The following is a 20,977-nucleotide window of genomic DNA, read 5'->3' as shown; positions in this document are numbered from 1 at the left end:
CGACCCGAGTGAGGAATAAGCGGTCAAGAAAATGGATGGATGGATGTTTTTATTTAATTAAATGTACAACTGTATGTTACTATGTAATTCTTGTTTCTAATCGGTTCAAACATACATTTCAATGAAAAATACTATATATACATATAAAAAAATAATACATGTTAAGTGTATACGATTCAACTGAGAATGTAAATAGCGAATACACAACTATTTTGTACAATGGGCCTTTTAACAAAGCAGAATAAATGATCATGTAAGAATAACACGAGCATGTGTAAAACGAGATCTGATCAAGCTGTTCAGTTTACATTCTCCCCCCCCCCCCCCCCCTTTTTCTTTTGTGATTAATGGTCATACAAATGAACGGCTTTTCTAGTCTATGGACGGACAGACATTTCACATTGTGACAAACGAAAACATTTTTTTTTTAAACAAATTTATGATTTTGATGATGTCCAGTTTTTGAATCACAATTATCCACCAAAAGCTTCTTTCAAAAAATGCAATTTATTCAGATTAAACTAACACAGAATACAAAACATTTGCAATGTAAAGTATAACCTGTTCTGTGATGGAGTGATCAAAATACAAGGCAAATGTATCATGGGAGTTAATTTTGACACAAATCATCAATAAGGTTTTAATACTAATAAAGTTATGTCAATAACTTATTAAAGTAAGGCAACACAGGACTGCAACATGTCTTACATTATTATTATTTTTTTTATATAAATAGACTGATGTTGCAAATGGTTAACCTAAAACAACAATCTGACTCTGTCATAATATTTTGTCCTAGAAACCAAGATTCAGTCTTTCATGTTTCAGAATCAATATGCAATATGATGTGAAAGCAGCATTCATATGAATGTGATCAAGTAATTGAACATTTATGGCATTCCTCTTCTTCGTTGTTCTGCAGCACACTCAGCACTTTTCAAGCACGATTGCGATTCCTTGACCTCCTCCGATGCAAGCTGATCCAATGGCGTACTTGCCGCCTCGTCGCCTGCCACCAAAAAAAACAAAAAAAACAAATAAATCATTCAAAGCCAGATGAAATAACTCCCGATGACAGCGCATATTGCCGTGACCGTGCTACCTGAGCTCATGAACCAGGTGAGCGGTGATGCGAGCCCCAGAAGCTCCGAGGGGATGTCCGATGGCAATCGCGCCACCGTTGACGTTGCTTTTCTCTGGATCTAGTCCAAGAGCCTTGGACACAGCCAAGTATTGGGAAGCAAAGGCCTCATTCACCTGTGTGAAACATCAACTATGATTCCTCGCTTTAATGACCTCCGGTGAGAGACCTAACATGGCCGCCATCCCTGTTAGCTTCCATCTTTAATCAACAAGAACTTAAAACAAGCTAACCTAAGCACCTCTTAAACAGGACAATTTTAGCAAGACAAAACTATGTACAGTAATCCTTGATACTTGTGGTAGTTTATCAAAAGCAAGGGAGCAGTATAAGCCATATAAATAATGGACGAGCAGATTTCAACTGACCTCCACCAGGTCCATGTCACCGAGTGAGAGTCCTGCTTTTTTGAGTGCTTCGGTAATGGCTGGAACTGGGCCTACGTAATGAAAATAACTTACTTTGACTTATTTGTTCTAATTTCAAACAAACGCTTCACTTGAGCGCCACTCACCAATGCCCATGATACTCGGGTCGCAGCCCGACACATGATAGGCCACAATTCTGGCTAGTGGAGTGAGCTTGTGTTGACCGAGTGCATCCTCACTGGCAATCACCAATGCGGCAGCGCCGTCTGAAACGCCCTAAGGAGCAGCAGATATAGTGGACAGAACAGTGGCAGAACAGTGAGTGGCTACCAATGACCTCAACAGCAACAATGACAAAGACTTGAGTTTAATACTCCCAAATACCTTTAGGTTTTTTTTGTTTTTTTTTCCCCCCTTGAATTTACCTGTTTAAAAAATGAATACAGCGCAACTTGTGGGTGGGACTGCAAGTACTAAATATTTTGGTAGTTTGATTTCCTATTGAAAATTCGTTTGAATAATCGAATATTCAGATTATTTTTTTTTAAGTGCTTGGTTAAAAAACAATTATGAACACACAACAGAAAGTTTTTATTTTTAGATAATCAAAATAGTTTTCCTAAATTTAAACTGTACATTGCAGTCTAGTCTTCTCTAGAAATAATAGTGAGAATTTGGTCTGTTTTCCCAGCTAATGCAGCACATTTAAGTAAGCCTGGTTTGTTTAAAATTGACCAGTAGGAACTGCAACTGTGTCTGTCTGTCACCATCAATCTGTGGAAAAACATTTTCATCTATTAAACTTCCTTTGAAAAGTAGTCCGATGGCTCTTGCCAGCCTATGGAGCTTTCGCTAGACGGCTAGCTGCTAGCCACTAGCCGCTAATTCTGGGAACAGGCGACACTTTCTAAAATGTCATTGTAAAAGGCCTTTTGTGTCCTTAATTAGTGATTGAGCACGATTTTACGATGATGTTATGTTATGTTATTGGTGGCAACAGTTTGTGTTGGTAACTATTTAAACTTAAAGGTCTCCAACTTCCAGTCGGGAAAACTAGTCAAGTCAGTTGTCAATCCACCACGCACTCCCACAAAAACTTCAAAATAAAAGCGTTAACCAGGAACCCATGCCCGTATTACTGTATTTGGGAAGATTTGATTTTTAAGTTGACCTTCTCACCACTTAGGTGGCTGATTAGTGTCATTCATAACATTGCTACAGGTAGCTTAACCGTTTTCCCAACCATGCACAGCAAATGAATAAATCCTCAAGCATTTGTTTTTTTTTTTAATCGTGGTATACAAATTACTCAGTCGTTTCACCCCTACTTGTGTTTGAGGAAGCCACATCGAGTAGTGATTGTGAATACATTGGTATTCTTAACTTCCACATTACCAATAATATTTGTAATGTGTAATGTTTTTTGTTGTTGTTTTTTTTTTAAGACACGGGCCATCCATCGCTTAGCTTTGACTTGCAAGCAAAAAATTTGCAAAATGAATGCTAGATGGTGGCAGAAAACTCAAGTCACTTCACAACAAGCGACAGTTGACACAGCAGATTACAAGTGATAGTGCGATAGTGAGCAGTTCTTCAAAATGAAGGCTGCTAGCTGTTTATTGCCACTCCCGGTTGACGTTTACTGGAAGAGGTTAGCATTGATGTCACGCTACGGATATTATATGAACATCGAGGGTGGCAACACGCATAGCATAATGAAAAGATCTATTCGGATGTTTCCAAAATATCATTTCTTGTATGGGGTCAATCAAGGTGGTGATGAGGTGAGGACTCACTGAAGCATTAGCAGCAGTAACAGTGCCTCCTTTTTTGAAGACGGTAGGCAGTTTGGCCATCTGTTCCATTGTGGTCTGGGGACGAGGGTGTTCATCCTGAGCCATGGACACTTTGCCTTTCTTTGCTTTCACATCAATAGGAGCGATTTCTGCATTGTAGTGGCCAGCCTCGTGAGCTGAGGAAAAAGCAAAATGTTTCAATATAAACTATGTATTTCACTACAAAAGAGTAGTAGAATTACATGAGAAAGGAAGAGTAAAATTAGGAGGAAAATGTTGTGCTATGGTAAAAAGTAAAAAAAACTGCAATATATAACACCAAAAAGTTACAATGTTATGAGTAAAAAAGTTGTACTATCAATAAAATGAAGTCGTATGATTTTACTCATAACGTTATTTGAAAAAGTTGTAATTTTCGGTGAGAAGAAAAATCATTAAAAAAAATCATATGTATTTGTGAAGATAATACATCAAACAAAAAATAAATAACAAAATTACAATATAATATATTGGATATTATATTGCTAATTAAAGTATACTTCTTTAAAAAGAAACAAGCAAAAATGTCATAACATTACCAAAACAGAGTTGCTGTTTTTTTTGTTTTGTTTTTCATTTCCAATATTCTCGTTTTGGTATGATAAGTCTGAACTATTTTTTTACATGATAACCATTGTGTGAAGTGGCAGCCTGCAGGCTTATCTGACCTGCTTTCCACCGTTGCTGCGTCTGGTACGCGTAGCTGTCGCAGTCCTCTCGTGTGATTTTGTACTTCTCTGACAGGTTTTCTGCGGTGATGCCCATCGGGATTTTTACATGTAGATCAGTCAACCCCGCCCACAAGGTGTCCTCCAGCTGTCAATCAAGGCACGGAGGGGGGCTTTATTTTTCTTTTCGAAAAAGTCGGTTTGCGTCTGTGTGAAGTGTGATCAAAATCAAACCTTGAGATCCAATCCAAACTTTGTACCGAATCGGATGTTGCGTACGGCGTATGGAGCCTGGCTCATGCTCTCTGAACCGCCACACAATACCACCTCAGAGTCCTTCAAACAAATCTCCTGAAAACAAACATGAGACCGCTTAACAGTTGACAGATACGTTGTACGCAAAATAGGACAGAGTGGTAATACAGATTTTGCACTGACTCTCATTAGATTGCGTAAATTTGCCTGCATACAAAAACATTGTTTAGTCATTTACTTCAGCCTAATGTTCGATGGGTCAGCCTCACCTGAGCCCCGTTGATGATAGACTGGAAACCAGATCCACACAGCCTATTGACAGTGAGAGCGGGCACCGGGATGGGAACTCCGCACCTCAGACCAACATGGCGTGCGATGTAGGGGGCGTCTGCTGAGCTCTGGAAGACACAAGAATGTCTGCAACGCATACATAATTGAATGTGGTTGCAACGTGGAGCGATTTCGCACCTGCATGACGTTCCCCATGATGACGCTGTCTATTAGCTCGGGTGCCACGCCCCCTGCGGCCAGGGCCGCCTTGGCCGCATGTTCGGCTAGGTCTGTTGCACTGTGCTCCTTCAGGACGCCGCCATAGGTGCCGAATGGAGTGCGCTTGGCAGCTACAATGAATACGCCTGGGGAGCAAACAGCAGCGAGAGTTACATTTCATCAGTCTCTGCTTTTCAGTCCTAAGATCAGTTGGCTTGACTAAAAAGAAGATTTGAAAATGATATTGTCCTGTAACTTCATTAAAATTGCAAGCCATAATGACATTAAGTATGAGAACTATATTGGTGAGTACTCAAATAAATGTAAGTACTGGTCTTAAAATGTGGTGTTGGTGCATCCTTAGTTTTAAATTGTCCATGCCATTAAAATATTCAGATTTATCACAATTGAACATGCACAATAATTTTAATAAGACGTTTAATCATTGCTGATGTGATTTTTGATGTGTTTTTTTTTTATGTGTATCACAGTTGGTAGAATTACTTCTTGAAGTCACGCCAGCTTGCAACATAGCGAAATTCACCAAAGGCAAAAACAAACAAACAAACACGTCAATATTTGCTCCTCATTTTTGTAGTAATTCCCACAGATCTACGATGATCTTATATATTTTGCCACACAAAATGTCAATCAAAGCCACTGACGAATTTTACGTCGTTTCAGACACGTCGACATGCTTACTTGACATTTGTTTGACTTTTAAGCATATTTACCTCTGAGTAGTGCCATGGTGACAAATAAGGAGCCCAAACAAGTCGGATACAAACTTTCGCCTTCGATGTTCTCCTGTAAGCTTCAAAATAATGTACTGGGTGCTCAGAAGCCCCACACAGTGCGACCTTTCCCCTAAAAAACATAGAACGTACCAGCACAGTTAAGCGACATGCCTACGCGTGGACATCTTGGTGGAGGCAGGCAGCGTTCCCTTCAAAAGTCAACGAAATGAGATGGAAATGACAACTGAGGTTTACTTTATTGTCAACGTCAAAACATGTGTTTTTAATACGCAACACCAAACAGCTAATTTAAAAAATACAAAATAAAAATAAAATCAGGAAAAGGCTTGCCGTCTCTGAAACTCGCAAATACTGGAAGCTACGAACAATATTTATTAACGAAAAAAAGAGCAAACAACTATTTCTACGTAAAGGCAGGTATTTTCTCAGTTTTCTTGTTGCGATTCCACGACGTTGTATGCAATTGTGTAGTGTGTAGCACAACGTGCGGGTATCATTTAGCAACTTGCCCCCACTAGCTTAGCCGCGCTGTATGATTGCACGTTGCATTAGTGGGGCTCGTATTTCTCCATTCACGTGTACTTCTTTTTCTTCGTCGATTCCCCCTTTTCTTGGTGGTTTACAAACTGTAGTACTGCAACACTGCCATCTATTACCGGTAGTCTGAAATTATTTCTGTCAGTCGAAATCTGTGGTACTGTTTACTGACATCCGTGAGGGCATACTGTCATTTTTCAAAAAGAGTGCCACTTTCATTTAAATTAAGAATAAATAGAAAAACAATAAAATGGTGAAAAAACTTGAGAATTGAAATAAATAGATGAAAAAAAACATTACCCTTGTCATGAATCCAAAACAGACTTCAAGTGTGTCAACTTAAGTTTATTTATATAGCCCTTATCACAGAAAGGTCTCAAAGGGCTTCACATGTTAAAAAGTCAGGTACACTATTTGGACATCACTTTAAGCAAAGACAGACAAGAAAGCTGTGCTATTACAATTTTTTCTTTGTATAAATAAAGATGACTAGACTAGACTAAACCTTTATTGAAAAGCACCATTTTATTTAGATTTTATTTTGTTTGCAGCATGTTCATATTATATATGGAATATGACATGTATTTAGTTTTGAACAATATTATATACTGTCTGTTCCGGACCATACATATATATTTTTTTTAGTGTGCTTTGAATTTGACATCCCTGTACTAGACAATTCAAAAGCACATGTACACTTGAAATGTTGTGATTCAGTCTTTTTTTTTCTTCTATGTTTACTTATTTGCTTTCAACTTCGTTGAGTTCATCTCTGTAGTGAAGCATGAAGAATGAAAAAAGGATGGGCCCTATGACTGACCTGTGAGGGACAAACTATGACTTACCCGAGTCAACACCCGTAAACTCAAGATCCTAACCAGGCTAAAAATCAGCAAAAATGGTGCAGTTTAAGTGATCATTGTAAGCACAATTCTTGAAAGGAAACGGGGAAGTAATGATCAATAGGAGGGTCATGAAGAGAGAAACTGGTTGACAATGATGACTTTGTTCACAAATAATAATAATAATAATCTGCCACTGTTGTTTCCGCATGCGTGCAGTCAAACCGCACACGGATCAACTAAAAAGTTACTCTCCTGTGTGTGATCTCATGTGCATTACCATATTTACCTTTTGAGTGAATCTTTTACCACACTCAGAACAACTGAAGGGTTTTTCTCCCGTATGCGTCCTCATGTGTTTTACCATGGTTGCTTTGACGGAGAACGTCTTACCACAAGTTAAACAACGAAATGGTTTTTCCCCTGTGTGTGTCCTCATGTGTATGTCCAGATTGACTTTTCGAGAGAACGCTGTACTGCAAACCGAGCAACTGAACGGTTTTTCTCCTGTGTGCGTTTTCATGTGTGACACCATATGATGCCTTTGAGAGAAGGTTTGACCGCAAGTTGAGCAACTGAAGGGTTTCTCTCCCGTGTGCGTTCTCAGGTGGGATACCAGACGATGTCTTTCAGAGAAGGTTTTACCGCACGTTGAGCAAAGAAAGGATTTTTCGCCTGTGTGTGTCCTCACGTGCTTGACTATGTTTAGCTTAAGAGCGAATCGTTTACCGCACAATGAACAACGGAAAGGTTTTTCTCCAGTGTGCGTCCTCATGTGTGATTGCAAAGTTTTCTTTTGAGAGAATGTTTTACTACAAAATGTGCAACGAAAGGGGGTTTCACCTGTGTGTTTTTTCATGTGCGATGTCATATATTCCTTGAGGGAGAACGCCTTACCACAAGTTGAGCAACTAAAGGGTTTTTCAACTGTGTGTATTCTCATGTGCCTTATCATGGGTCTATTTTGTGCAAATCTTTTACCGCAAATTGAGCAGCTGAAATTTTCTTCAGCCACGTGACATCTCCTGCGTGTTTCAGATGTTTTCTTGTGAAGCGTGGTCTCTTTTTCAGTGCATTTCGACTGCTTGTCGTCTACATCGCAGCCAGCGTCGTCGCCCCTCAAAGGTTCTTCCATGTCATCACTGTCTAACAGTGGAGATAAAAGGTCGTCCGGCGGTGGTCCTCCACTTAGACTGTGATGATCATCTTCATCGTCATCACTCTTCTCAGAGACAACAATCACTGGCAACTTGCTAACATCCATCTCCTGTTCGGGATCCTCCTCTTCCTTTTTAATGTGGAGCGGATGTGGATCATCTTCTTCCCGCTCTACGTCGTCACTCATCACAAAGATATCAGCTTGTGCCAACTTGCCGACGTCAGCCTCTTCCTCTTCCTCCTTAATGTGGGCTGGCTGTGAATTGTGTGGCTCAAACTGACGACCACTCACCTGCCGGACGTCTACGAGGAACAAGCAAGACGTAGTTTAGCTGAAATATATGTTATGGTTTATTATGCTGGCAGAGACAAGTTTGTGTGTTTCCATTAGCCACAAATAAATAGACAGTAAACAAGAAGAGATACCTTTTTTTTTTTTACTAGAAAAAATATATAGGCTGAATGACATCATATTCATATATATTAGAGGTATTAGATGGAAAATCACAAAAAAAAACATTTTTTAACCACCTCAATTTGATAGTATTCATTCACCGGATATTCCGTATGTACTTTTGTAATCAATTTGTCTGGAAGATAATGTATAAGCTGGCTGTAGTCGAGTGTACTGGTACCGCTAGGGTTACAATGACTCACTCTAGCGGAATTTGAAAGTTAAGCTCACTGTATAATACAATTTCCCGATATTTAGACGCAGTGTACTGTTCAAGTTCAAACTGTGCATAATGTTACAGTGTCTTGCAATAGTATTATTTTCATGAACATTTTTACCTAAGTTACTGTACTTTAATGTTGGTCATTAATCATTAAATGGTACGAGCGCAGTTTTTTTTCGACTGGTCCCTCTATGTCTTTTGAGCCAAATCTTTCATTTGTAAGAGTGATTCCCAAATATCTGAACTTAGTTTTTATTAGAATTAACCAAAGGGTGATTTTCCCCACATTTATTTTTAAAATATTGGGCAAATGCTTTGACGGATGTGGGACATCACCAAAGCTGAGCGGCATTTTTTAAAAATAGAAAGGTAACTTGCTAAATGACTAATAAGCAATGACGTGTAATGCTGCTTAATAAAGTAAATAAATGTGTTATATACGGTACTGCAGGTTATATACCTGTTTGAGCAGCATCCAGTTGATGTCGTTGTCGCTCGTTGTCATCGCTCGCTCGACAAAGTTGTTTCTCGTATGACGCCATCGTCCTTTCATATAAAAATAAACACGTCGATTTTGTTGGCAAATTATTATTATTATTAACATTGTTTTGGTCCCTACTTCAGTTTGCAAAACGAACGTACCTACTACCTCTTCATTTCTTCATTATATCGGTGTGTGGCATAGTGTTTTAAGTAGCTTTACCGCCACCTACTTTCCTGGAATGCATGTCACAGGCCGTATATTCTCTATCTACTGTACAGTACGTCAACAACCTTTCCAAACAAAAACAAAAACCTTAAATTATCATTAGAATTCCCATTTATTTTAAATATTGTACTTAAAAAACATGTATTCAGTCGTCTTTGGATTAAATAGCACAATGGTTTGTGTGATGTCATGATTTTTTTTTCTCCAATTCCATGCTTCTATTCAACACTTGACTCCTGTGGTCCACGTTCATACAGTATTATTTTCATAAACACTTAGACCTACAAATATTTTGCGGCTTTGCCTTTCGTTATGTTTTTCACATAGGCCTTTTAGCATCACCTGTGCTAAAAGGTACCTAACACTTTTTATTTGTAAATACAGTACTTTATTTTATTTATTTTATTTTTTATTTTATTTTATTTTTTTTATTTATTTTATTTTTTTTGTTGCTCAGAGGCATTTCTGCAGCCTACCACTACCACAAAACCCACAGCAGAAGTGGCGATAACTCGTTTTTTTTTTTTTTTTTTTTTTTTTTTTTTTTTAAATAGTGTGTGTTTGATTTATAAAATCAATGAACTGCTACGTGTAACTCAACATTTTATTTCTGTATGAATGCTTAAATCATTACGAACATAAACATAATATTTTCTATCAGTGATAAATGTTTTTGTTTACGTTTCGCCAATCCCCTTTGCGCATGCACAGACGTGAGGCAAATTCAAAACTGTCCAATCACAGAAGAGCAAAGCAAGGAAACCCGGTTCTTTCAAAAAAACCTATGCAAATTGCTACAGTAATTGTGTTTGAAGGTGCTAGAAGAGAGGCGTTTAATCTTCGATCTAAAGCGGGGTTAAAAAACAAAACAATAACTTAAAGAATATGGACAAAGAGGAACCCGCCACCGTAAAGAGCAGAAAAGGTAAGTGTTTGGTTCAATGACGTCGTTATTTAGCCTAGTTGCTAATGCTAATTCGCTAAAAACAATAACATTCTATATGCTTCCACTGACTTTATTCATGTCCAATATTAAATTTGTGCCCTCAATTAAACTACCATTTGGGCACCTCTGTGGCAAAAATGCGCCCACAAACAAACAGCAGTATTTGATTATTTTGCCGTGACCGGCAACTCGCATGCCTGATAACACTGCTCAGCCTCAGAGGGGTTTTTTTTCTTCCCGGTGGCGAAACAAAATGAAAACTTAGTGAAAATAGATAGAATGTGATGAAGCGAGGTTACACCAAGTGACTCACACAAACACACGACTCACGGTAAAATAGTCAATTCACGCCAGGCGAAGCCGTTCACGGTAAACTAAAGCAAGCAGGAGAGTTGCCGGTGTTAAGGAATAATTACTACTAACTTTTTAAAATTCAAAACTTATATTTATTATCTATTAGACAAGGCGGATGGATAGATGGATGGATTGATAGGTACTTTACTCATCTCGTGAGGGACATTAGATTCATATGTCAGACCACTAAATTTATAAATATCCACTCTTATTTATAATAAAAATACAATAATTAACCACACTTATATTACCGACAATGTAGAACGCATTTGTGCATGATATTTCACATTGAACGTCATATTTGAACGATGAGCATAACTTGAAAGGCACAAATACAGTGTATATAGTTGTGCATGTTAATATTCATATCGATTGTATGTATGTAATATGACAGACAACAGTAAAGTAGATGTCACTTGCTACCTGCTACAGACTTACCAACCTAGTTAAAAATATATGACATCAGTAAAATGCACAAAATTGAATACATTTCATGAAGAAAATGTACAAAGCGTCGTGCGCCACAGCTAAAATGATCTCCAGGAAAAAAAAAATAAAGAGAGAGAAGTATACAAAACTGCTTGAGGGGAGCATGAGGGTTAATTGAGGGCCATTTTTGCTAATTCATGTTGTGTACTAGTTTGACATTTTTAATCTCCCTGTTAAGATGTGTAGTGATAAATTATGTGACAGTAGATTAGAACATTTTTTATTTATTTTTTTATTTATTATTTTTTTCCCACAGAACTGCGCAAGAAGAAGTTGATGGAATACTTGACGAATAAAGGGAAGCACAACTCCAAGTAAGTTGTCAGGTTTTTATGTGTGGGGTTGGTTGGCTCAGTAGGAACTGTTTTCATTTGTTGGAAGACTTCTGTAGAAAACATATTACCGATACCCGCGGTACATAGCCTATTGTATGTATCTTTAGCAGAGGTCCACTTACTCTGAATGCTCTTGTCTCCACAGGCAAAATGTCAATGAGCGTCCAGGGAAGAAGCCTGAGACTGTTCGACAGTCTGCATTACAGGTCTGTGTCTACTCTATATAGCGTTTTCCATCAGGTGTTAGCATTAAGCTAGCAGCAAAGTTATGTGGTTGTTTTAAATACGCATTTGTTTATTGCTAATTGTCTTTGTTTTATGCTTAGGTTGATAGAAAACCTTAACTGGGAGTTAAACAGCTTGAAGCTTCTTTTTTTTTTTTTTTTTGAAGATTTCTCCAATACGTCCACCAGATCATTATTATATTTTCTTCATTGCTAAGTTTTGTTTCATGGTTGTGCTATTCCCAAGTGCCTTTTTGAAAGTTTAATTTGAATGCCATAAAATTAATGTTTTGTGGTCCGATTTCTAATTTTTTTTCTTAAATGGTGGTAGACACAGTAGGCTAGTTTACAAATTCTGCCGCTGTCTGTAAATTTATGATAACATGGAAACTTTTTTGTTTTAGTGTTGAATAAAGTTTTAATTTTTCCCCCCAAAAATATTATGTAGTGATTAATATTATTGAAATTGTCTTTATATATATATATATATATATATATATTAGAGATCGACCGATAATCGGTCGGGCCGATAATCGGGGCCGATATTTGACATATTGGTACATATCGGTATCGGTCTGTTTTATTAATCTGACGGCCGATATGAGCGATCCATTTAAAACTCCGTCTTTTCGCTTCGAATGCAGCCCAGAGCGTCTCTGTCTGTTATGGAGTCCAACTCCAGCAATGTAACGCCCATAGCAGCATTTGATTGGTTAGCCGTGCAAGAGCCAGAACCAATCAGTAGTGTATGCCTGTATCACAGTAGCCGGTCACACACGCACCCACGTACACAACGCGACAGACACATGCTTCGAAGGTAAGTTAAAAGAGAAGAGACTCCGCCGATCGTTTCACCATGATAAGCTAAACACATTGAATTATGTTGTGTATTAAATGCACTATATGAATGGAGCTGCATTGCCTTGCATTGAATCCCCGCTAGCTAACAGTGGTGTGTTCAGCTTAGCATGTAGGCTAACACCCAGTAGCTAATTCGCTACTTGAACTACTCGGGGAGGGAATCACACACATTTTCACTTAATTAAGTAAATAATGTTTGTTAGAAAGGTTCCAAATATTAACAGTTGTCATTATTATATTGTCTAGTTCCATGTTAAGAGTAGAGTAACGTCATTATATTTACCTCTCGTGACGCACACATTGCATTCTGGTTCACGTCCACTACTTGTTGCATAGCGGTTATTATGCAGTGAGATGCCACAATGACACTAAATAGCGTTTAGTTACTTTATATTGTGTTTATTTGTCGCACTGGTTTGCCATTGTGTGCCTTAAGCTTCGACGTCGATTTGATTGACAGCTCGTTGTGCACCTCGTTAAAGTCCGCTCCGTAACAAATTAAGTGTCTCAAACACCGTTTAACTACACGAACGTGTCCTCTTCCGTATGTTTGGCATTAGTAGAGAAGTGCACTAAAGTATAGTGTGCTTATTTGCTCGTTTTGTCTCTCTTTTCACGTCATGTCTGCTGTCAGTTGGGACATTATGCTCTCAATGGATGCCACTAATATGTAACATCTACGGCCGTAGTCGGCTGCAATTAATGTTCAGTGATGTAATTTCGTTACGTGCATCATACTTTGAATAATGAGCTCATGTTTGGTGTGTTGTATAACTTTCTCGTGTGTTAGTAACTATTCATGTGGACAGCTAAGATAGTGCTTGTTAATGTGAATTAGCAATGTTGCAGCCCAGTTATTACTTAGACAAGTACATCTGTGCCATTGAGTGATACAGTACAGTACAGTAGTGAGAGAATAGTGTGCCCATATACACACACGTGTCTATAAGTGTAAAACACATTAAACAGCAGAAAGTGGCAGCGGTCCACCGCAACAATGTCTGTTTAACCAAGTTATTCTTACTATTATTATAACCAAGTTATTTTACTCAACCCTTTTTCTGCGTTGATTGGGGCATCCTAAGTGGCACTAAACTACATGATGAAGTGTCTTTTGACAGTTCTCTTGTAGAGAGGAGTAGCATGATATTGCTGTTCTCGATTTAAGATCCTCAGCTTATCAAAACTGTCTATATGGTAACAATAACAATAATCATAATAAGGTCTACAAGAACTGTATGGTGTTCAGGGATGAATAGTTTTTCTCATGGAATTTTTTTATTTATTTTTGCTGTAGTAATAAGTAATGCCACAGCTGATGCACATTTTGAATGACAGGGTTCCTCCTATTACTTCAAAATATAAAAATATAACATTTATAGAATAAAACTACAAGTATCCCAAATGCTATAAAAGGTAATGTCACATTGGCCCCCACATTTAACTCCCCCCGCCACCAACGTCTTATTGCAGATAGAAGGATGTAAAATGAAAAGTGTAGTGTGAGAATCCATTGTAAAGAACGGTTAGGGTTTGCATTATTCAAAAATTTGGTGCCAACATTTTAACTTTTACTGCAAATGAATATCGGCTTCAAATATCGGTTATCTGCCTCCTTGACTACCGATAATCGGAATCGGTATCGGCCCTGAAAAAAGCATATCGGTCGATCTCTAATATATATATATATATATATAACAAAAACGTAATTGTGTGAACCCTTTAAATCCAGATGGAGGCATTTCATCTTACTGAATGCTGTTTGTCTTGCAGCTCCCCAGGGGCAAAGAAAATAAAACTCCTATCACTAGTTTCCCTCATGGATCCAAAAAAGTCCAACCCTTGGCTCTTGACAACCGAAAGCTGTCCAGAAAGACGTTTGTCATTGGGAATAAAGACAGCATACGCACTGAACCCACTCAGTCGACGCTCTGTAAAAAGCCAACGCTCACTGAAACATACACAGTTTCCACTCTGAAGGCGACCAGTCTTCCCCAAAAAATGGCAAACGTCAGAGTACAGCCCACGGCAAAGGCATCTTCCAACTTTTCAGTGGCGAAAAAGTCAAAGGGTACTTTTAGGCCACCGTCAAAACCTACCACTTCTCACCTGGCAAAGACTTATACAGCCCGGCTGAGTCTAGGGCCCATGGTCAAGACCAGGACGGGCCTCATCCCTGCCATGATCCAACCGAGGGTCACTCGGCCTCTCCTGGCGGCGGATGCCGCAGTTATTCCTTCAAGATCCGCTGTCCCGTCGTCCAAGGCGCCAGTGAACAAAATCCCACTTCACCAGAGACCGACTCTCGCTCGAGAGCTGAAAGCCGTCCCCGGTAAACAGCCGCTATGTAAAAGCCGACCCAAATCAACGGTGACGACCTCGTCAGGCGCAATACCGTCCGCTAGGCTACCTGACAAAGTGGCCAATCAGCCGGCAAAGCACAAGTCTCAACCTAAAGGCTGCTTGACGATAAAGAAATCTGGAGTAGGCGGACGCACAACTCAAACGGTGACCGCAAGCAGAAAACCCACGGCGGCCAAACCTAAGATGGCGGCTCTGAGAGCAACAAGCGCTCCGTTGGCGAAACAGAAAGCGCCACAGACCACTGCCACTGTCAGCCAGTCCAGGCTGGAGACCAAAGCAACAAAGTCTCAAACTGTCGGGAAACCGTCGAAGGTGGCTGCTGAGCAAGCGGAGAGAATGTAAGTACAATAGAAGTTCACTGGCAAATAGGCATGGGCCGATATTAGAGTTTGTCAGTATGATAACCGTGAGCAAAAATATCACGCTATTAAAATTACACTCAACTCGCACACAATTTCTGAGTCGTGTGCAGCTTTTTTGAGTTTTGGTCATGTGACATTCACAAGCTGAGCCGTTACTTGAGTCCTGAGCAACTGTGATGTCATTTTCAGTCAACAGCGAAGGGCAAAATAGTCGCTCCATAGGTGGATTTTTCTACTTAATTCATATTCCACAAACACAATATTAATCGGAATGATGTTTTTAGACGAGTAGGGCTCCATAGATTATATTTTAAAGCTCATTTTTGACTTAACTTCTACTTAATGGTATAAAGGGCTTTGTTTACATGCACTGCATATAAAAACCTACAATCTCTAACAAAACTTAATACTGAGGCACTTACTGTACTTGCTAATACACGCACACATTGAGTTCCTCCACATATTGACTCGATTCACAACCATATAACATTGCCCTTCATTTGACAATTAGCATAGATTTTAAACAGAAGTGCCAAAACATGCTGTATGAAAATTAAACTGCACTTAAAAAAAAAAAAAAAAACAACAACAAAAAAAAACTAACCAACCACCAGAGGGTGCTAGAGCTGCACAAATGGAAATCAATTTGACATTTTAACAGATGTGCTTTTTTTAATATCAGGACATAACGACGACGATATTGTGGAAGTTTTAATATCGCAATATCAGGATATTGCTGTCATCGTTGCATCCCTACTGATAATAGATTTTAAAGAGAGAAAAAAAACAAAACAACTATTGACCGACTCTCAAACTGGGTCACCATCCGTAGCCCAGGCGAGCCCACCAATTCTAGCAACAACACAGTAGGCAATTAAAAACCTTTTTTTGGTCTTGGGGGTCATCAACTACAGGCAGATATTCTCTCGCCTGCAATACAATGTGGGGGTGTCACATTATTTTGTGTTGCGCACCACCCGCATGGGACCCACTCACATGTGCAGGCATGCGAGGAGAGATGTTTATCTCTTATATCTATCTCCTTTCACCAAAGGAGATAGCTATAAGAGATACTGTACGCAGTCGCTCACTGGACGATTTGGCATTTGGCAGTTGGTGTTTTCCCCAGAAAGCATGATTTCAATTATACTTAGCAGAATTTTACTGGAAACTGTTACAAATGACCTGTACTGTGTTTAGGAAAAAATTGCAGGAATGGCGGGAAGCTAAGGGAATATCCTACAAGCGTCCTCCCATGCAGTTGAAGCCTGCAGTTAGACGCGCCGTCACGCCACGACCCGTCTGGACCACGCTGAAGGCGCAAGAAGACGCTCATTTGTTCATCCGCGACGTGGACAGGTCGCTCTCTGACTGCATTAAGCTGCTCACTGAGGTACTTGTGGTCATCGGATGTATTTGCTCGAGTTAGGGCCTCTTTTCTTTGTTGTGTTTGTTTGTTGGCCAAATACATCATCTAAAATCATCACTCATGTGTAGACCCACAAAAGAGTCTCAAGAGCCCTCGCTTGAAAGGATATCAAAAGTCAGACATTTTGATTTCAAGAGGGCCAAATAATCTTCTCCTACCGATAGATATCGAAAATTCAGCCCGAAAATAGTTTCATTTAGCAAAATGAAATTGGATAAACATTTTTACCATGAGCAGACCCATTAAAGAAATAATCTCGAGAACCATACATTCTCGAGAATGTATGAAAGATTCATAAAGTCAGTCATTTTGGTCACAAGGACATTTTGAGGTCAGATCTTTGATCTAATGTTAATGCCACGCGTTCTGTCTTGTACAACAGGGTTGTCCCGCGCCGCAGGTGCAGGGGGTCCTCTCCCGGCTGCCGCCAGTGTCCCAGAAGTTTGCCAAATTCTGGATATGTAAGGCCCACATAATGCAGCAAGAGGGCAACTTGGATGTTCTGCCCATGTTTGAGGAGGCTGTACGCGTCGTGTTGGAGGTGAGAATCACCTCTCAGTTCATTTGAGTCTGTTTTTATGTATTACTTTAAAAATTGTCTCCATTTATCTACTGCAGCCTGTGGACGAGCTGCGCACGGTGGTGTTTGACATCTTGAAGAAGAAGGAGGAGACTCAAGGTAATTGAGATGTTTGAAATGCACTTCATCTCCAATCTACAATTATTGCTGAACTTCCTACATTGTGGAGTGTCCACTTGTCACCGTCTACTGGAGCACAATAAACACTTTCTCTGGAATAGAGTATTGCAACATTTGTAACAGCAACAATCAGAGTTGGTTGGTGCTGCTGTTTTGGTTAGCAATAGTGCAATGGGGACGAGCACTTAGGCTGTCAACATGTGACTCATTCTGAATACTTTCCGCCATTTTCACCGAATCAACCCCCTTTGCTCCTGGCTGTTTACTGGATTTTGACGGATTTTGGCCCACAGAATATTGTGTTCTATTGCTATAAAAACATGGACCCTACCAAAAGAAAGATTAGAATCTAGAGGGGGAAAAAAAGTATTTATCCATCAATTTCCGCTTTGCAGCAATTAGCGTTAAAATATAGCTTTAGTTTAGTATAGTTTAATCATTATTCACAAATCTGTTTTAAACTGTGGGTAAAAGAGCTTGTTTTACATCATGGCCCTGGTTGATCTCTTATACTCTGCTGGCACCTGCTGGCTGTTTTTGTTTATATATATATATATATATATATATATATATATATATATATATATATATATATATATATATATATATATATATATATATATATATATATATATATATATATATATATATACACACACACACATACACGTGTTTGGGAGCATGGTAATATTTAAAATAGAACATATTTATATGTTTTTGGGAGCAAATGAGTTAAACAGATACGTGGTGAACAATGACAATGGCGCTCACAGTAACTTTTTACAACGCTGTGCCATTTTTCTAGACTTTGCTGAACTTCGTCCTCATTCCTTTCCTCCAAGAAGTAAAGAAATGTCCACTTTTTGTTTCTCCGGCAGCCCGTGAGGGAGACGAGGCAGAAGCGGACAGCACTCCAAGCAAAGGCGAACAAACAGAAGTTTGCAAAGACGAAGACCCAGCGGTGACACCCCCCATCCGGGTCCTCATCTCTGGGGAGACGGGACCCTCGTCCACTGTCAAGTATAAGATCACAGCCACTCCTGGGTGGGTACAGCCAGCGACTATCTTATCTGTACAGATGGATGGATAAGAATACAGTAGACCTGTGGTCTTGGGAAAAATAACAAAACAAACCTTAGTTGTAATTAATAAGAAATACAGAGTTGCAAAAGACAGGACTGAGGGTTGCACAGTACAATTTTCAAAGTAATGTCCGGAACCACTTAGAGAGATCAAACTGTGTCTAAAGATAAACAGCTGCACAGTAAGCGGACATCCACCAGGAAACAGGAACTGAATCGGCTATCGCTTATGTCAGCCGTTTTGAGGAGGTCACAAGTACGATCATTTCGTCAATCACATTTATATTATTTGCATACACATTTTGAGTGAAAAGAAGCAGAGAGAATAAATAATACATCTTCATGAAAAAAACTCCATTAATTTTTTTTTTTTTACAGGGATTCAATTTATACTGATATGAATTTTATGCAATATTGTTCAGCCCTCAGTCTGTTGATGCAGTTAAGTCTGACAAAAAAAAAAAAAACGTCCGATCTTACATTTATGTACAATGAACCTATAGATTAGTGCAAAATATAAAACATTTTTGCTAAAAAAATAAATTTTTACATGTAGGTTACACATAATTAACTACATATTTCTATACAGTATGTATAACAGCAAGAAGTAGCTAAAAGGTTTCAGACAAGCTACCAAAGGTTTGAAATTATTACGTTAGACACCGCAACTAAAATGAGCACAACAGGCCTTTGAACATTCCCATCATTTCCTCATTTTTCCTCGCCTCCTTTCCTGCAGCGCCCCGTCCAGCCAGCAGCGTGAGCCGGTACGCATGGACGGCCACGAACTGCGCTTCTTCACGCCCGTGCGCCGCTCGGTGCGCATCGAGAGCGCGTCGCGGCACTACCCGACCTCTCTGCGGGAGCACGACCAATGCGTGGCGTCCTTCGCCGAGTTGCTGGCCACCGAGGAGGAAGAGGAGGCCGAGGCGAGAGGGGACACCATGTACATCTACAGGGAGAACGAGGCGCTCAATGACAAAATGGTTCTCCGGCTGGTGAGCGAGAAGGACGTGCATTCCTGATTGGCGGTAGCCTTTGTTTTGATGATTTTTGTCCTTCCATATTTCTCATCCATTCAAAATCCAAATATTGAAAGAATTCAGAGCATTTTTGCTCAAAATGTTCCACAAGTGAAAATTGCCAATTTCCACATTTTTCGCATAAAAAAAGAGCCATTCAAGTGAGATGTTCAACAGAAAAGTTCCTTATTTTTACCTTCCATCTGTTTATACTCCAGCTCATTCAGAACATCTTGGGACACTGTTGTGGTTATAGATTCCAGAAATGTCTACAATATTTGACATTTTCCGTGCCAATGTTTCGATGCAGACATTTTACGTTGACCTACTACTTCCATATTTCTCGAATGATTCAAACAATTTTAGCTTCCATTTCAAACTGTTAAGCTCGTTCAGGACAGCTAACGAACGACGTTCATTGATAAACTTTTTTTTTTTTTTTTCTGCTGTTCTGTTAAACACCGTCCTTTTCACTATCCATTATATAAATCCATTATATATGAAGCAGTTTGACTTGTTTGGGTTTTTGTTTGACAAACCTGGTGTTGTATATTGCATTGTATATTCATTAAATGTATTATGGTGAGAGTTTAAGCCTGGAAAGTTGAATGTGACAAAATATTGGAGATTTTTTTTTTTTTTTAAAGGAAATAAAAAAATTAAAAGCTTAATTTTTAGAAGATATCACCTTTTTGAAATTTATACTAAACCAGTTAAATACATTTTTATTTTATAACCACCTTAATTTTTATATGGATGAACAATTGAACATTTGACACACACAAAAAAAAAAAAAGTTTTCTATACAGAGCTCTGGTACCATAGATATGAACACGAGTAAGTAATTAACCTTCATTTGTATAGTGCCTTTCCCAGACAGAAGGTCACAAAGCGCTTCACAGTGTTAAAACCGCATACACAACATAGATGGTTTTATTTTTATTTTCTTGTGATTATTTTTTTGTTTGTGTTTTTTCATTTGCTGCTGTTTAGCTATTATTGTGACACTTTTGGGCAACTGGCATAATGTTAATGTGATGACAAAATGACACGCCTCTAATGTAATACAGTATAGCACAGAACCGGACCTTGGAAGTTTTTTTTTTTTTTTTTTTCCTTCTTCTTCTTGCTTTGACGTTGTTGATTGTGAAATGGTGAAAGGTGTCACTCCCCTCCCCTGTATTCCCGCCCATCATGTACCAGATAAATGTGGAGAGCATAACCCAACCTGGCTCACTTACTGTTCTGCCATTGGAGGTGATCAAATCTGCTCAGCAAGGTGGGTGCATGTGGTATTGAAGTTGCTATTGACTTTTGATCAATTATTACATACAGATCTTAGTGTTTAAATTGGCATGTATTAAAGAAACAA

General features: G+C 39.0%; 3 protein-coding genes across 5 annotated transcripts; 1 reads left to right on the top strand and 2 right to left on the bottom strand.

Moving 5' to 3' along the window:
• Window positions 1-488: 488 nt before the first annotated feature.
• On the bottom strand, window positions 489-5,800 carry acaa2 (acetyl-CoA acyltransferase 2). Of its 2 annotated transcripts, XM_077522624.1 has the most exons (11): window positions 5,644-5,662; window positions 5,491-5,570; window positions 4,736-4,902; window positions 4,537-4,665; window positions 4,247-4,363; window positions 4,013-4,160; window positions 3,306-3,481; window positions 1,656-1,785; window positions 1,510-1,580; window positions 1,103-1,257; window positions 489-1,009 (listed from the first exon to the last, which is right to left on the bottom strand). In XM_077522624.1, exons 2-11 carry the CDS (start codon window positions 5,504-5,506, stop codon window positions 928-930), a joined length of 1,191 nt encoding a protein of 396 aa, XP_077378750.1. In that variant the 5' UTR covers window positions 5,507-5,570; window positions 5,644-5,662; the 3' UTR covers window positions 489-927. The 2 variants fall into 2 exon arrangements, with proteins under 2 accessions (XP_077378750.1, XP_077378749.1); XM_077522623.1 differs by lacking the exon at window positions 5,491-5,570 and having other exon boundaries at window positions 5,644-5,800.
• Window positions 5,801-6,375: 575 nt separating this feature from the next.
• On the bottom strand, window positions 6,376-9,396 carry LOC144019508 (uncharacterized). The gene is made up of 3 exons (XM_077522621.1): window positions 9,371-9,396; window positions 9,189-9,274; window positions 6,376-8,354 (listed from the first exon to the last, which is right to left on the bottom strand). The coding sequence occupies exons 2-3, from the start codon at window positions 9,268-9,270 to the stop codon at window positions 7,141-7,143; spliced, it is 1,296 nt and encodes a 431-aa protein (XP_077378747.1). The 5' UTR covers window positions 9,271-9,274; window positions 9,371-9,396; the 3' UTR covers window positions 6,376-7,140.
• A 789-nt stretch (window positions 9,397-10,185) lies between these two features.
• On the top strand, window positions 10,186-20,638 carry ckap2l (cytoskeleton associated protein 2-like). Of its 2 annotated transcripts, XM_077522993.1 has the most exons (9): window positions 10,186-10,362; window positions 11,483-11,540; window positions 11,707-11,767; window positions 14,420-15,348; window positions 16,573-16,765; window positions 17,184-17,342; window positions 17,420-17,480; window positions 18,380-18,545; window positions 19,323-20,638. In XM_077522993.1, the coding sequence occupies exons 1-9, from the start codon at window positions 10,323-10,325 to the stop codon at window positions 19,606-19,608; spliced, it is 1,953 nt and encodes a 650-aa protein (XP_077379119.1). In that variant the 5' UTR covers window positions 10,186-10,322; the 3' UTR covers window positions 19,609-20,638. The 2 variants fall into 2 exon arrangements, with proteins under 2 accessions (XP_077379119.1, XP_077379121.1); XM_077522995.1 differs by lacking the exons at window positions 10,186-10,362; window positions 11,483-11,540; window positions 11,707-11,767 and adding an exon at window positions 12,544-12,602.
• Window positions 20,639-20,977: the final 339 nt, after the last annotated feature.

Source organism: Festucalex cinctus, chromosome 5 (assembly GCF_051991245.1).
Source record: "Festucalex cinctus isolate MCC-2025b chromosome 5, RoL_Fcin_1.0, whole genome shotgun sequence".
In the NCBI taxonomy this organism is placed as follows: Eukaryota; Metazoa; Chordata; class Actinopteri; order Syngnathiformes; family Syngnathidae; genus Festucalex; species Festucalex cinctus.
This window is presented reverse-complemented; position numbering and strand designations above follow the sequence as displayed.

Bases quoted from the DNA above. Each gene is read 5' to 3' on its own strand.
- ckap2l (XM_077522993.1), top strand. From the start codon at position 10,323: ATGGACAAAGAGGAACCCGCCACCGTAAAGAGCAGAAAAG. The intron at 17,343-17,419 runs GTGAGAATCACC...TATCTACTGCAG, and splicing joins CTGTACGCGTCGTGTTGGAG to CCTGTGGACGAGCTGCGCAC. The intron at 18,546-19,322 runs GTGGGTACAGCC...CCTTTCCTGCAG, and splicing joins AAGATCACAGCCACTCCTGG to CGCCCCGTCCAGCCAGCAGC.
- acaa2 (XM_077522623.1), bottom strand. The intron at 1,581-1,655 runs GTGAGTGGCGCT...TTCATTACGTAG, and splicing joins CCCGAGTATCATGGGCATTG to GCCCAGTTCCAGCCATTACC. The intron at 1,258-1,509 runs GTCAGTTGAAAT...TGTTTCACACAG, and splicing joins GTGACATGGACCTGGTGGAG to GTGAATGAGGCCTTTGCTTC.
- LOC144019508 (XM_077522621.1), bottom strand. From the start codon at position 9,270: ATGGCGTCATACGAGAAACAACTTTGTCGAGCGAGCGATGACAACGAG. The intron at 8,355-9,188 runs GTATATAACCTG...TGTTCCTCGTAG, and splicing joins ACTGGATGCTGCTCAAACAG to ACGTCCGGCAGGTGAGTGGT.